The sequence below is a fragment of the Gopherus flavomarginatus genome, chromosome 7, assembly GCF_025201925.1.
Source record: "Gopherus flavomarginatus isolate rGopFla2 chromosome 7, rGopFla2.mat.asm, whole genome shotgun sequence".
Classification (NCBI taxonomy): Eukaryota; Metazoa; Chordata; order Testudines; family Testudinidae; genus Gopherus; species Gopherus flavomarginatus.
In genome coordinates, this window is record NC_066623.1 from 86,882,854 (window position 1) to 86,895,655 (window position 12,802).

General features: G+C 41.7%; 2 protein-coding genes across 4 annotated transcripts in view; one reads left to right on the forward strand and one right to left on the reverse strand.

Moving 5' to 3' along the window:
• Positions 1–12,802, forward strand: part of COL24A1 (collagen type XXIV alpha 1 chain) — a 249,765-nt gene that overhangs the window by 134,316 nt on the left and 102,647 nt on the right. For all 3 annotated transcript variants that reach the window (XM_050962090.1, XM_050962091.1, XM_050962092.1), the window contains exons 23-24: positions 4,319–4,372; positions 6,431–6,475. In XM_050962090.1, coding sequence (XP_050818047.1) covers positions 4,319–4,372; positions 6,431–6,475 — 99 coding nt within the window. The remainder of the gene's footprint in view (positions 1–4,318; positions 4,373–6,430; positions 6,476–12,802) is intronic.
• LOC127055317 (uncharacterized) overlaps positions 2,465–12,802 on the reverse strand; it is a 210,018-nt gene continuing 199,680 nt past the window's right edge. The window contains exon 2 of the mRNA XM_050962194.1: positions 2,465–2,789. Within this exon, the coding sequence (XP_050818151.1) occupies positions 2,691–2,789 (99 nt within the window). The 3' untranslated portion in view covers positions 2,465–2,690. The remainder of the gene's footprint in view (positions 2,790–12,802) is intronic.

Genomic DNA, 12,802 nt, shown 5'->3' on the forward strand with positions numbered 1-12,802 from the left:
TTTAAGTGCCCCTAAACTAATTTATCACATGACACCAATAATCCTATAAAACCAGATTCTGCAACCCTTACTTAGGTTGAGTAACACTTATACAACTAGTCCCATTTACTTCAATGAAGAGTAAGTGCTGCACAATAGAAAGGTTGCAGAAACTGCTTCACAATCTTTGTAGAAATAAATGATAAATATTTAGTGATCTGTCGTTACATTTTAGAAGGTTAGATTTTTCTTGTGGGAATTCCCAGTAAAACGATTATATATTGTGAGCTACTGAGTGTAAATAGTGAGGATCTGTTTCCAACGGAATAGTTTCACAGCCCCTGTGCATGCAGTGGCCTGTAGAAGCCCATCACTTATGACCCTCACCTCATTGACCCATGTATAGACATGTGACTTTTCTGCAAACTGTGCTTTCTCCAGTTCTGAGGCTACTCTTCACAAAACCGTAGGCTTTATTACCATATCTCTCTCTAGTCCACTCCCATGTAACTGGATCCAAGGTGGAAGGTTGAACCAACACTGAGCAGGGTAGTGACAGCATAGCCCTTAATCCAGAATTTGTAAAGTCTGGATGAGATACAGTTTCAATACTTCTGACTTGGAATCGTGTCCTCAAGTAACTCATTTGATGCTCTTGTATGGTCTCTTCTGCACCTGCACTTGTGTCCTCATGTTAAGATGGCATTGTGCTTGCTAATCATAAACTGCAAAGCCAACTTCAGCACATGGAAGGTGCCAGCCAAAAACTGTTTCAAATGGGTTGATTTCAGTGACTGCCTCCTCTCTGGCAGCATTGCCACCCTGAGGTTGTATTTAACTCATGTATAACAACTAAAGAATATTACAAAAGCTCGTGTCTGTCTGGACTTGTTGAAACTTGTGTAACAAAATGGAATGTTTTTAGGGTTATTGTGGCTGCCAGAAAAAAAATGGGATTAAAGTTTGTATCATGGGAACCTAGTAAGAATATATAGTCTCAAAACATACAGAGAATTCTCAGACAGTCGGGTAACATGCCCAAACATTGGCACTGAGGGAGAGGTACAGTCACAGAGAATCAAGATAACAGAACCCCAAGACCCAGATTGTGCCCTTGCTCTGAGAAATAAGGAAGTAGCTTAGTGCCCATTGCTCTGATTGCACTTTGCCTTGATTTTGATGGGTATACTGTAAGTGAAGGCCCCAATGCAGTCTGTTGATCCTAGAGTCAGAATCATTCAGTCTAGTGCAGCTGTTATGCTCAAAAGACTGAACATTCCTGCCAAGCAGAACTTCAAGAATCTGTACAATACTTGTAGTTTCCCTTTTAAGGCTTTTCACCTACAGTGATGTTGTCAATCAGCCTTTAAGAGGAGTCCATTATGTATAGCATCACAGTTCTCCTAGTATATGTTTGTTTCAAGTGTTTGGACTGCAAGTATCTCAGACATAGTTTGCACCTATTAGGAGCTGGGCACAGCTATAGGGTTTGTGCTCCCCTGAGCTCAAGGACAGCATGAGACTAGCTACCTCAAAGGAGACAGCCAGGAGGAAGACTTCAGTATCCACCTCCTGCACACACACACTGGTCAACAGAGTACTGACGCTATACACCAGGGGTCGGCAACCTTTCAGAAGTGGTGTGCTGAGTCCAGGGTCGCCAGAGGATTCCGGGGGCCTGGGGCCATCGGCGGCAGGTGGCTCCGGTGGACCTCCCGCAGGCGTGCCTGCGGAGGGTCCGCTGGTCCCGTGGCTCCGGTGGAGCATCCGCAGCCATGCCTGCGGGATGTCCAGCGGAGCCGTGGGACCGGCAAGCGGCAGAGGGCCCCCCGCTCGGCGAAATGTCTAGAGCTGGCCCTGTTCGGCGGTGGGGGGCCCTTCCGTTCTGGGACCCACTGCTGAAGTGCCCCAAAGACCCGCGGTGGGGGCCCCCCGCCGGCGAATTACCGCCAAAGTGGGACCCGCCGCCAAAGTGCAACCCGCTCTTCAGCGGTAATTCGGTGGCGGGGGGCCCCTGCCGCAGGTCTTCGGGGCACTTCGGCGGTGGGTCCCTGAACGGAAGGGCCCCCCGCCACTGAATTACTGCCGAAGACCGGGTTGCACTTTGGCGGCAGGTCCCGCTTTGGCGGTAATGCGATGGCAGGGGGTCCTTCCGCCCCGGAGCGGAAGGACTCCCCCGCCAGCGAAGATCGGGAGCGGAAGAAGCTCCGGGGCCCGGCCCCGCAAGAGTTTTCTGGGGCCCCCGAGCAAGTGAAGGACCCCGCTCCAGGGGCCCCGAAAAACTCTCGTGGGGGCCCCTGCGGAGCCCGGGGCCTGGGGCAAATTGCCCCTCTTGTCCCCCCCTCTGGGCGGCCCTGGCCGAGTCTTCATTTATTCACTCTGATTTAAGGTTTCACATGCCAGTAATTTTTTAGAAGTTCTCTTTCTGTAAGTCTATAATATATAACTAAACTATTGTTAAAGCAGCAAAGAGTCCTGTGGCACCTTATAGACTAACAGACGTTTTGGAGCATGAGCTTTCGTGGGTGAATACCCACTTCGTCAGATGCACGTAGTGGAAATTTCCAGGGGCAGGTATATATATGCAGGCAAGCTAGAGATAATGAGGTAGTTCAGTCAGGGAGGATGAGGCCCTGTTCTAGCAGTTGAGGTGTGAAAACCAAGGGAGGAGAAACTGATTCTGTAATTGGCAAGCCATTCACAGTCTTTATTTAATCCTGAGCTGATGGTGTCAAATTTGCAGATGAACTGAAGCTCAGCAGTTTCTCTTTGAAGTCTGGTCCTGAAGTTTTTTGCTGCAGGATGGCCACCTTAAGGTCTGCTATAGTGTGGCCAGGGAAGTTGAAGTGCTCTCCTACAGGTTTTTGTATATTGCTATTCCTAATATCTGATTTGTGTCCGTTTATCCTTTTCCGTAGCGACGGTCCATACTATTGTTGTATGTAAAGTAAATAAGGTTTTTAAAATGTTTAAGAAGCTTTATTTAAAATTAAATTAAAATGCAGACCGGTAGCCAGGACCTGAGCAGTGTGAGTGCCACTGAAAATCAGTTCACGTGCCGCCTTCGGCACACATGTCGTAGGTTGCCTGCCCCTGCTGTACACTCTTGTGCAGCAGCAATGCTTTCACTTTGCACCAAGGAGCTCCACGATGTATTTTACTTGCAGCTGCTAACTGCAAATGGCCTGGGTAATTTTGTTTGGCATTTTGCAGTCCCAAGTGTAATAATGATATAATCCTCAGCATATGCCATATTATGTGCATAACTTGCAGTGGTGTATTGTACTTTTGCAGTATCACAATGTATTTCTAAAAAAACAAGATGGTCCTTTTAAAATACAATTGTTCTGAAAACCTTTACTTTTGGATAAACAGTCGTCACTGAAATTTGGGGATATTCAACAGAAATGTGGTAAATAAAACTGCCATCGCTTAGGTAGACTAACTTGTCACTACTGTTGTGTGACTGTACTGGGCTAAGATTTCTAGGCTGCAAGTTATTTTGAGGAGGAAATAAGACATATTTGAAAAAAAAAATAAATGGCACAATAAAAATAAGACTGCCCTTGGCGCAATTAAAGTTTTGCAAATAGCCAAGTGAAAATTCAGGAGAAGAATCCCTTTTTTGTCTTTCTATGCCATTTGGTTTTGTGCGAGTGGCAGCAGTAAAAGGTTTCTAAAGGCCTCCTCATCTGTGGTCTCTCAGTCTCATTAATGGTACCATACTTCTCCTCAGCTAACGATATGCTACAATTAAGTAGTTATCATAGCAGCAAGATTTGTTAACAAGCATAATCATCGAACCAAAGGTAAAGCAACTCAGAAGTTGAAATTTATAGTACTCTTTCTGAGCAAAGGAGAGAAGAAATTTGAGCTGATTCTGTCCAATAGAGAGAAGGGAGTTGGAACACCTGTCATTAAATTCTCTGGCGGTGTTACTCCCCCTGCTTCGGTGGTGTTATGACAGCAGCGAATTAGCTCCTTTCTGTTCTTTGCCACCTCTGTGGTCTCTTGTAACCGAAATTGAAGTGGATCTTTCATCATTGGGTTTTGATGAATGTTCTCTAATAAATCATTTGCTGTCTTAAAAGTTGGTACAGGTTTTGTTGATTGTACCATGTTTTCATTTATATTCAATAGCATATTTTCAGAAAAGTGGCTGTAAAATGCACTGTACAATAAAGTTAGTAGACAGTGTATTATATTTAAACATTTAATAAATATAATTAAATAGCTTTTCTGAGAGCAACGCTGTGATAAATAGGGAAAGTAGGAAATGGAAATATATTTTTTGTAAAAGTCAAATATTTGAAATCTTTAATTTTATTTATTATTTTAGGGAAGGCCAGGTCGGAAAGGGTATGCAGGTGAACCTGGATCAGAAGGCTTGAAGGTAATACTGCTGGGTTTTATATATGAAAATAGCATATAGTTAGAGTCAGTGGTGCTGGAACTGAGGGTGCTGCCACGCTCCCTCACTTGAAGTATTTAGTAATAACAAACAAGGTTTCCATTAACAGCACCCCCCACTATAAAAATTGTTCCAACACCCTGGTTAGAGTGTGTGTGCACCAGAGAGATACACTGTAACAGGGCTGCTGGCCCACTAAAGGAAATTGGGTTCAGCTCTCCTGTTTCAGTACAGATGCTCCCTGTTTGAGCCAATTAAGAGGGTGAGACACCATCTGGGAAACATAAGAGACCTATGAGTGAGTTAAGAGGGTCAGAGCACACTGGTTCAGTCAGGAAGAGTAGTTCCTAGGAGAGGGCTGAAAGCAGGAGAGTAGTAAGGGGTTTGTTGGCAGGTTTCCCCAAGCCAGGATTGGAGAGGGTTGAAAGTGGGAAGGAGCAGCAAAAGGAGATGCTTACTGGCTCTAAGCTGGTGAGCTGGATCCAGACGGCTGAAGGTTGGGGAGCAGCAGAGGGCCTTACTTGCTGGTGCTGGCAACTCCTTACTGGGGAGCTGAGTCCCAGAAGAGCCAGGCGAGACTTTAAGTGGAGAGACTGTGGAAGTTACCACTGGGAAGAGGGGGATTGTGCCCCAGAAGGAAGGGATCAGGTGGCAGTCCTGGTGGTGGGACAGAGAACAACTGATAAAGAGTTCGGGTCTAGTGGAAGACATTGGGATTGTGAAAAAGGAGCTGGGTTTTTAAAGATTACATGAACAGGGATGATGTGAACTGTGTTGTGTGACTTTTGTTTTGGGATGTTTGCACTGTGTTTTGGTTAATAAACTGTAATGGACTTGAGGACATGCTTGTATTGAACTTACTGTGAACTCAAGAGGAAAACTGAGGTGAGGGACCACTTGCAGAGTGGCCTTGTGGCCACGAGGGGGCACCTGAGAGGAGGCCACTCCTGACATAATCTAGCCAGTGACTCTGCTTACTTGCAGGTTCCTCAATTGGCAGAGTGAAGAATATTCCCAACAGGGTTGGGGGACATGGATAGCACCTGCTGTCCCTCCGTATGGCTCTGTGAGGGAGGATAAGTGGAATTTGAGGCGGCTAAGAGGAGGGTTAGTATGAATGTTAGGCACATGGGGGTGTGGAGGCAGGAAGAAAGGAGAGGATTAGGGCACATGTTGGGAAGACTAGTGTGAGTTCAGTCCCTTTGCCTTTAAAGGACTTCCATAGCACTGATGCTGCAGCTCCTTGCATACCGATGCTCTAGCTGCAGGGAAGCACAATGCCTCACAGCTGAGCCAACATAACAGCAAGTTCTCCTCAAAGCAATATTTGATGGGATAGCAAGGCTGATACTGCCACTTATGTAGTGTTACCAAGATAATTAATACAGTGACATTCTTTTGTAAAAATCTGCTCTAAAATACATCAGTGTAAATCCACCATGACTCTGTGTAGCTTCTATGGATTTGCAAGACTTGCAGTGTAATAATTGAGAGTAGAATTGCTCCTATAATACTCCTATCTCTTTCTAATGTAGCATTTTGGAAGAGTAACCTGAGTCTTTTAGAATTTAGCTGCTGTGTAAAGTAGGGTGTCTGGCAAAACCATCATAAATGTGGAACAGTGCAAATTTGGAAAAGCAATTGAAGAGATAAATATCTGATTAATATTAATATTATTATAGTCTATGCAGACAATTTCCCCCATGGTGTATTGTCAAGTTAGACTATTTACAAGTAAAATTTGCTTTTAGAAGTGGTTATGAACTAATGGAAGGAATTATATAGTGTATTTATATTTAATTTCCATTTGACAAAAGGAAGATATGAATAGAAGGGAGGGGGAGGTAAAAGAGAACCAAACAATACCTGATCATAAAGGCAAAACTATTGTTTTTGTTAAGTGTGTATAATTTTACTGCTTAGGTTTTATATAGAAAATGAAACACAAAGGGAACTTGGGAAAATGGAGAAGTTTAAAGCACCCTCCTGAAAGAAGTGAAATTTATAATAAACTATATAATCTGTTTTCTGCATTAACAGGGAGAACCAGGAGATCAAGGAAACCTTGGAAAAACTGGTGAAGCAGTAAGCTTAGATGCTCTTTCTAGTTTAATTTGTTTTACAAGTTATTTTGAGAGCTGTATGTTGTAATAATTCTGTTGACTTAAATTGTTTTAAAACCATTTTTCCTGGTTATACGGTGAGCTCTGCTTTCTCCTCTTGAGTGCACCCCTCAGGTATCAGGCCTGGCTTCCTGCAGTCCAGCCTGACTGGATCTCTGGGCTACAGCCCCTATGTTTTCAAGCCATGTTAACACAAGAGGCCCTGTGTTTGGCAGTTGGAAACCCTTTTCCTCCAGGAGCCTGTGGCAGCAGGTGATTATAGTGACTTCAAAACAGCATCTTCAAATCAAAGCATTATTTACTCACCCAAAGGTACATAGCACACAGCAATGGATAAAAATAAAAAGGCCTCTACACCTATTTCCCTTTACCTAAACTTTAAATCTTTTCTTGTGAGCTTTTGGAGAGTTCCATTCAGCCAGTTACCTCCATCTCTAGGCTGGGGAAGACAGTCTGCTTCCTGTAGTTTCTGTGTGTCTCTCTGTCTGCCTGTCACGTCTCCTTCCTGGTTAGTGGACAGTCCACTCAATCCCTCTTCCTCCCTAGGCTCTGGAAAGAATACATTTGCCATCTTAGTTGGAGCCGGGCTGGAGGTATTCTCCAATTAATAGTTTCCCTATTGTTTCCTCAAGGACCTACAGTATTCTCTGGACCATGCCTTAACTTTGCCATGGTTTTGCTCCCCATTTCATTCCCCTGCCCCAACAGCTTCCTTTGATTTAATTCCTTGCACTCAGGCAGGATAATGTCACACACATAAACTGAGGTGCACATTATATTTTTTTAAAATACAGCATTCCCTCCTTTTCCACACCATGGAATTATGCCTAAAGGGTGCTTCAGAATCATTCCTGTTAATAAGAAAGTCCTTGATTAGATTGCTTTTTGACTGAATGTAGCTTTTAATCTGGCATTTTACCAGTTTGAGCCCATTTTAATGGGTAAACTGAAAACTGCAGGTTAAGGGCCTGATCCAAAACTCATTCAAGTCAATCAAGAGACAGTGAACATAGTGATAATAAATTATATTCCTTCATATGGAGTCTTCCTTTAGTTTTTTCCAGCTAGTTATTTGTGAAGTGTACTGGCAATGGCTCACCACTGTCTGAGATATTTGCTTTATATTTCTCTCAACCATTTTCTGTAAAGGGCTCTGAAAAACATCTGTAGGTTGTATGGGTGAAAATGGCCTTCTGGGAACTCCAGATGAACTCAAATGTTTGAGCAATCAGGAAACTTTCAGAACAGCTTATCAATCATACCCAAGTCTGTGGAGGGCTCTTGGGACTAAATGGTCCCAGAAGGAGGGCCAGGGGTATGGCTCAAGGAACTGGCCCCAGAATCAAGATTTTTAAAAATGCTCAGGCAGGCCCAGCTTAAGTCACTTGGTCCACTTTGAAAATAAACCTTCACATTATATATCATATCTATTGATAAGTTGTGTCGTCAATTGCTTGACCATACTTTGGTTTGTTATGAAATATACTCAAGATGACCAGTGTCAGTCAGGTTTATTAATATAGTACAGGACAAAGGTTCTGTACGATGCCAGTCTCCAAGAAGCCATCTTGTGCAGTGAGGTTGGATTCACCTTATGCAGAAGGTGTGCTCCCCAAAGTTACAATTTCAGCTGGTATTATCTATACAGTGATTTTACAAGTTTACATATCTCTTCACACATCATTAAAATCCAACCAATCAATTTGTCCCAGTTCCCTAGCTTGTTGTTCTGTTCCTTTCTTATCTTTCTTATGGATACTAGCATTCCAGGTACTGGTCCATGAAGGTACCTCCCTAGCTTGTACTAAGACATAGACCAAATTAATCTTGATGTTTACAAGTTTCCTATCTGCTTATGCAAATACTTGTTTCAGCAAATGCAAGGAGTTATGGGATACTTAGCTTAAGTGAATAGGATTATGGTATAGGCCAGTTTAGGCTATATCACTGTTACAGTATTTGTGCTTCATGTTCTTGGTGCTTAATGTGTGTATACATAAAATGTGGATAATATGTATTATTAATATCAGATATAATAGTCAACGTATCTAAAAAAGATAAAATATACTAGTAACAGCTTGACCCCAGAACTTCTTCAACAGTTTATAAATATCAACATCATTGCTTTTAATCAGGCTGACTAAGTTAAAAAGTGGTTTGAAATGTGTGTATTTTGTAATGATGCTGAATCATCAGTGCAAAGATGGGAGAGAATTGGATGCTGATATAACAGGTGGGGGTGCATATTTATAATTGAAATGAGTGAAGACTCTTCTCACAGGGAGATTCAGAGATGTATATTTACTGAAACTTAATAACTGTGTGAGAGAGTGGAGTAGGTTCTGCTGCCCATGTTACCAGCATTGCTATGCCAATATACACCTATTTGATTTTTTTTCCCCATCAGACTGCAGAAAATAGAGCCTTTGTTACACACACGTACTCAAGTGTTTAAGTTCTATCTTTTAGACTCTAAGGTCTTCGGGACAGGGGCTGTCATTTACTATATGTTTCTGTAGTACCAAGTACAATGGGGCCCCATCTGATCTATGCCTCTAAGCACTTCCACAGTATTAGTAATAATAACAGTTAGCAAAGACACACCAGTGAATTCCTTCATTTTGCTTGCCTCCTTCATGAATTTTGAATTCAAGAACCAATATCGCTATAATCATGTGAATTTTAAAAGAGAAGAACCCTGAAAATCCTGGCCACTAAATATGTAATATGTTAGAGCAGATGAAATAATGTTATTGTTGATTTGTATTACAGTTGTGCCCAAAAGCCCAAATCAGGATAAGGGCCCCATTGCAAATACATGTCAAAAGAAACAGTCCCTCTCCAAAGATCTTGAAATCAATTGGGGTTAGGCACTTAAAAAATTTTGAGGACCTGTCAGGACATTAGAGTATGTCTACACTGCAATGAAAGACCTGGAGCAGACCACAGAACCTCACCCACTCACTCTTGTAATAAACCCATATTCTCTGGCTGAGTTACAGAAGTCGTCAAATCACAATTAAAAGACTTCAAGTTACAGAGAATCCACCCTTTACTTTAATTTAAACTTGTAAGTGACCCATGCCCCATGCTATAGAGGAAAGAGAAAAACCCTCACGGTCTCTGCCAATTGTTGGGGCTCGAGCTGGAGCTCGAGCTCTGGGACCCCACAAGGCAAAAGGGTACCAGAGCAGGGGCTCCAGCCTGAGCCCAAATGTCTACGCTGCAGTTTTATAGCCCTACAGCCCAAACCCTGCAGGCCCAAGTCATCTGACATGGGCAAGCCCTGGGTGTTATGTTGTAGTACAGACGAGTTTCATCTTATGCTGGGGTTATGTGCTGCTGTCAGCACGTAAAGCGAAAATCACGTATAGTCAAAATTACATTGAGTGAAATGGTGGGTGAAATCGTCCGCACTACAGGTACAATATTTAAATTTTTCTCTTTTTTTTGCTTTTGTTTTGTTTTTGCCGACCGCGCAAAGCTGAATTCGTGCATGTTAAATGCACGTAAGATGAGACTCGCCTGTATACACATACCCTTAGAGTCTAATCAGACAATACAATGAGTGGAAGAAAGGGATATACAAGCAAAGTGATCAGGGGAATGGCAGCCACAAACCTTGTTAGTTGCTGTACTTGGCATATGATGATTTTATTATTTTTTCTTAGTTTTATTTATTGCTCTTGCTTATTACTTTTTTTGCCTATCATCTTTTTTCTTAATAATAAACTTCATTGACTCCCCTTTTCATCTGAGATTACATAGCATATACTTATAAACCTGCAATTGAAGTGAACAAAGTTGTTATACTACAGCAGAAAACATAATCAAAATCGCCAAATAAAGGCATGCAAATTCTCTGGATATGTTACTAAAAGAGAGATTTTAAAAAAAATAACTTTATTTACTGTTAATTAGCAAACTGCATGAGGAGTCCCCCTTATTAAAAGTGCTAATTTAATGGTTGTCACCATTTTTATTCTCCTGTCCCCTGGTTCCAGACAGCTTTTTTTAAAATTTTTATTTATTTATTTACTTTTTATTTACGCTGATGGGACTATAGCTTTTGGCCAAAGCATCAAAAGGATTACTCTACAGTGAATAGCTTTCTCAGGGTAAGCCCTGCTGAACACAAACTTCAGCCTGCAGCTATACACAAGACTTGAACGTGAGCAAGACAAAGCCAGCTGGAGGGATTCTAAGCAGGATGCTTTGTTATTCATGATCCAGTAAGATGAAGTATGCTGGGGCCTCGGTCACTACATGGTTAATGGTCCAGAAAGAACATCTGCCTGGAATGGCATATATCAAGGGGCATTGAGCTGCTGTCCTTTTGGGAGCTGTAGCAAGCATTTCTATCTACATGATTGGCCCAAATGACAGCTTCTGCTCTCAGTCCCTCTTAAGGTCGGTTTTTCCGTACACTCAGCTGGAGAAGATCTCCAGCTGGTTATCCTGAAATTGTGAACATGATCGCTGTGCACATAAGCCCTGATCTAGGCTCAGTGACTATTCTTATGCTTAGAATTACACACAGGCTTCTTGCTGGATGAGGGCTTTCATTTCCACATACAGGATTGCACTTAGACTATTAGTCCTTGGCCATGCCCTGAGTCCCTCAACACACTCCCTTTCCTCCTACTCCTATGTGCCTTCAGGGTGGATGTACAGTGGAATTTTCCAAAGCCTCAGGCACAAAACCTCTCAAAAGTCAAAGCTTTATCTGAATTTGAGCATAGTTCCTATTTTTTCTCATTACCCAGAAATCTCTCTCCAAGCCTGCTGAGTTAAAGCTAGGTTGCTAGGGCTTAATGCTTTGCCCTATGCACCTCCTTCAACAGTATTCAGCTGCCTGTTGGATTTAACTCTATGTACTTTAGCAGCTATAATATTTATGAACTTCTATATGAAATTAGAAATAAAAAGTACATAGAAAAGTTCTTTAAAACAACCCATTTTCTCAATTTCTCATGAACCATGGTGCCAACTATTTTACTGATGGAACTTGAACTGCCTAAGAATGTTCTTTAAATCCAGGAGATTTTCACCATTTTCTGTATTTAAAACTCATTTTACACTCCTTCTATTCCTCTCTGCACGTTTGTGGATAGCTATCTGAAGCATCTATGGATGCTTACACTACAATCACATAAGATCCTTTTGCTAAAACACTTGTAACTCTATATTTCAAATTTACTTGAGGGGAAAATTTGTCTAATAAAATTTGTCTAATAAATGCTGTTGTAATGGGTCCATAACAATCCTTGGCCAAAAAAGTAACCAAAATGAAGCTTAAAATCAAAGTGATGTACTGAACAGAATCATTCCTCAACTACTTTAATCAGGATCAAAATTCCATAGGAAAGTAGATTGTCAAATGTAACCAGATTTAAAAAGTAGTTGCAGAGATGAAGAAAAGACGTACTGTAATATTAATAAGGCATTGCTTTGGATTTGGTATAACGTTTACATCAGAACACAGAATTGCCAAACATTGGATGAGACCAACTGATCCATATAATCTAAAATGTGGTGCCTCAGAAGATGATGAAACACCGCATTCCCACAATGTAGCTAGCCCATTGTACAACATGATACAAAAATAAAAAATTCTTCCTGATGCCCGTATGATTGAGCCCAACAAGAACAAAAACAAAAGTACTTGGCTTGGATGGCTTTGAGTTCTGTATGGTCCAAATAAGGATAAAGGAAACTGAAACGCTGCTATGATGAAGCCTTTGACAAAGCTATTATCAGCATATTGTCTAGTAGTGTAAAACCTGTCAGCTGTTCAAAGCAGGTATGATTTTAACGTAAAAGCTGCTTCTGTTTCACCGTGGTTTATATGATCAAGTCCCATTTTTGGCTGATGCAGTTTGGTTGAGCAGAATCAGAAACTGACTTGCTGATGAGATAATCATCTGCTATGGAATCAATAGATCCATTTAGACAGTGGTTGGTTAATTTAATAAGGGACTGCAGCTAGAGCAAATTTACAATACCAGTGAGAGATGATCTTTTGGAAACCATCCCAAAAGAAACACTGGCTCCAGCTACTGAGAAGATTGCATCTGGATGAGAAGGGAAAAAAATCTCACTGTGCTGGCATGTGGGTTTCATATGCTTGAATTATTGGCGGTTGGCAAATCTTTGAAACCATGTTGCTTCAAGCATATCAAAACAAATACTGCATCTGTGTTGTATAGAGCACATCCCAATGCATGGATGACTTCAGACATTTTAAGAAGGTGATTGTTTTATGGGTTTTGTGCCATAAAACTGAAAT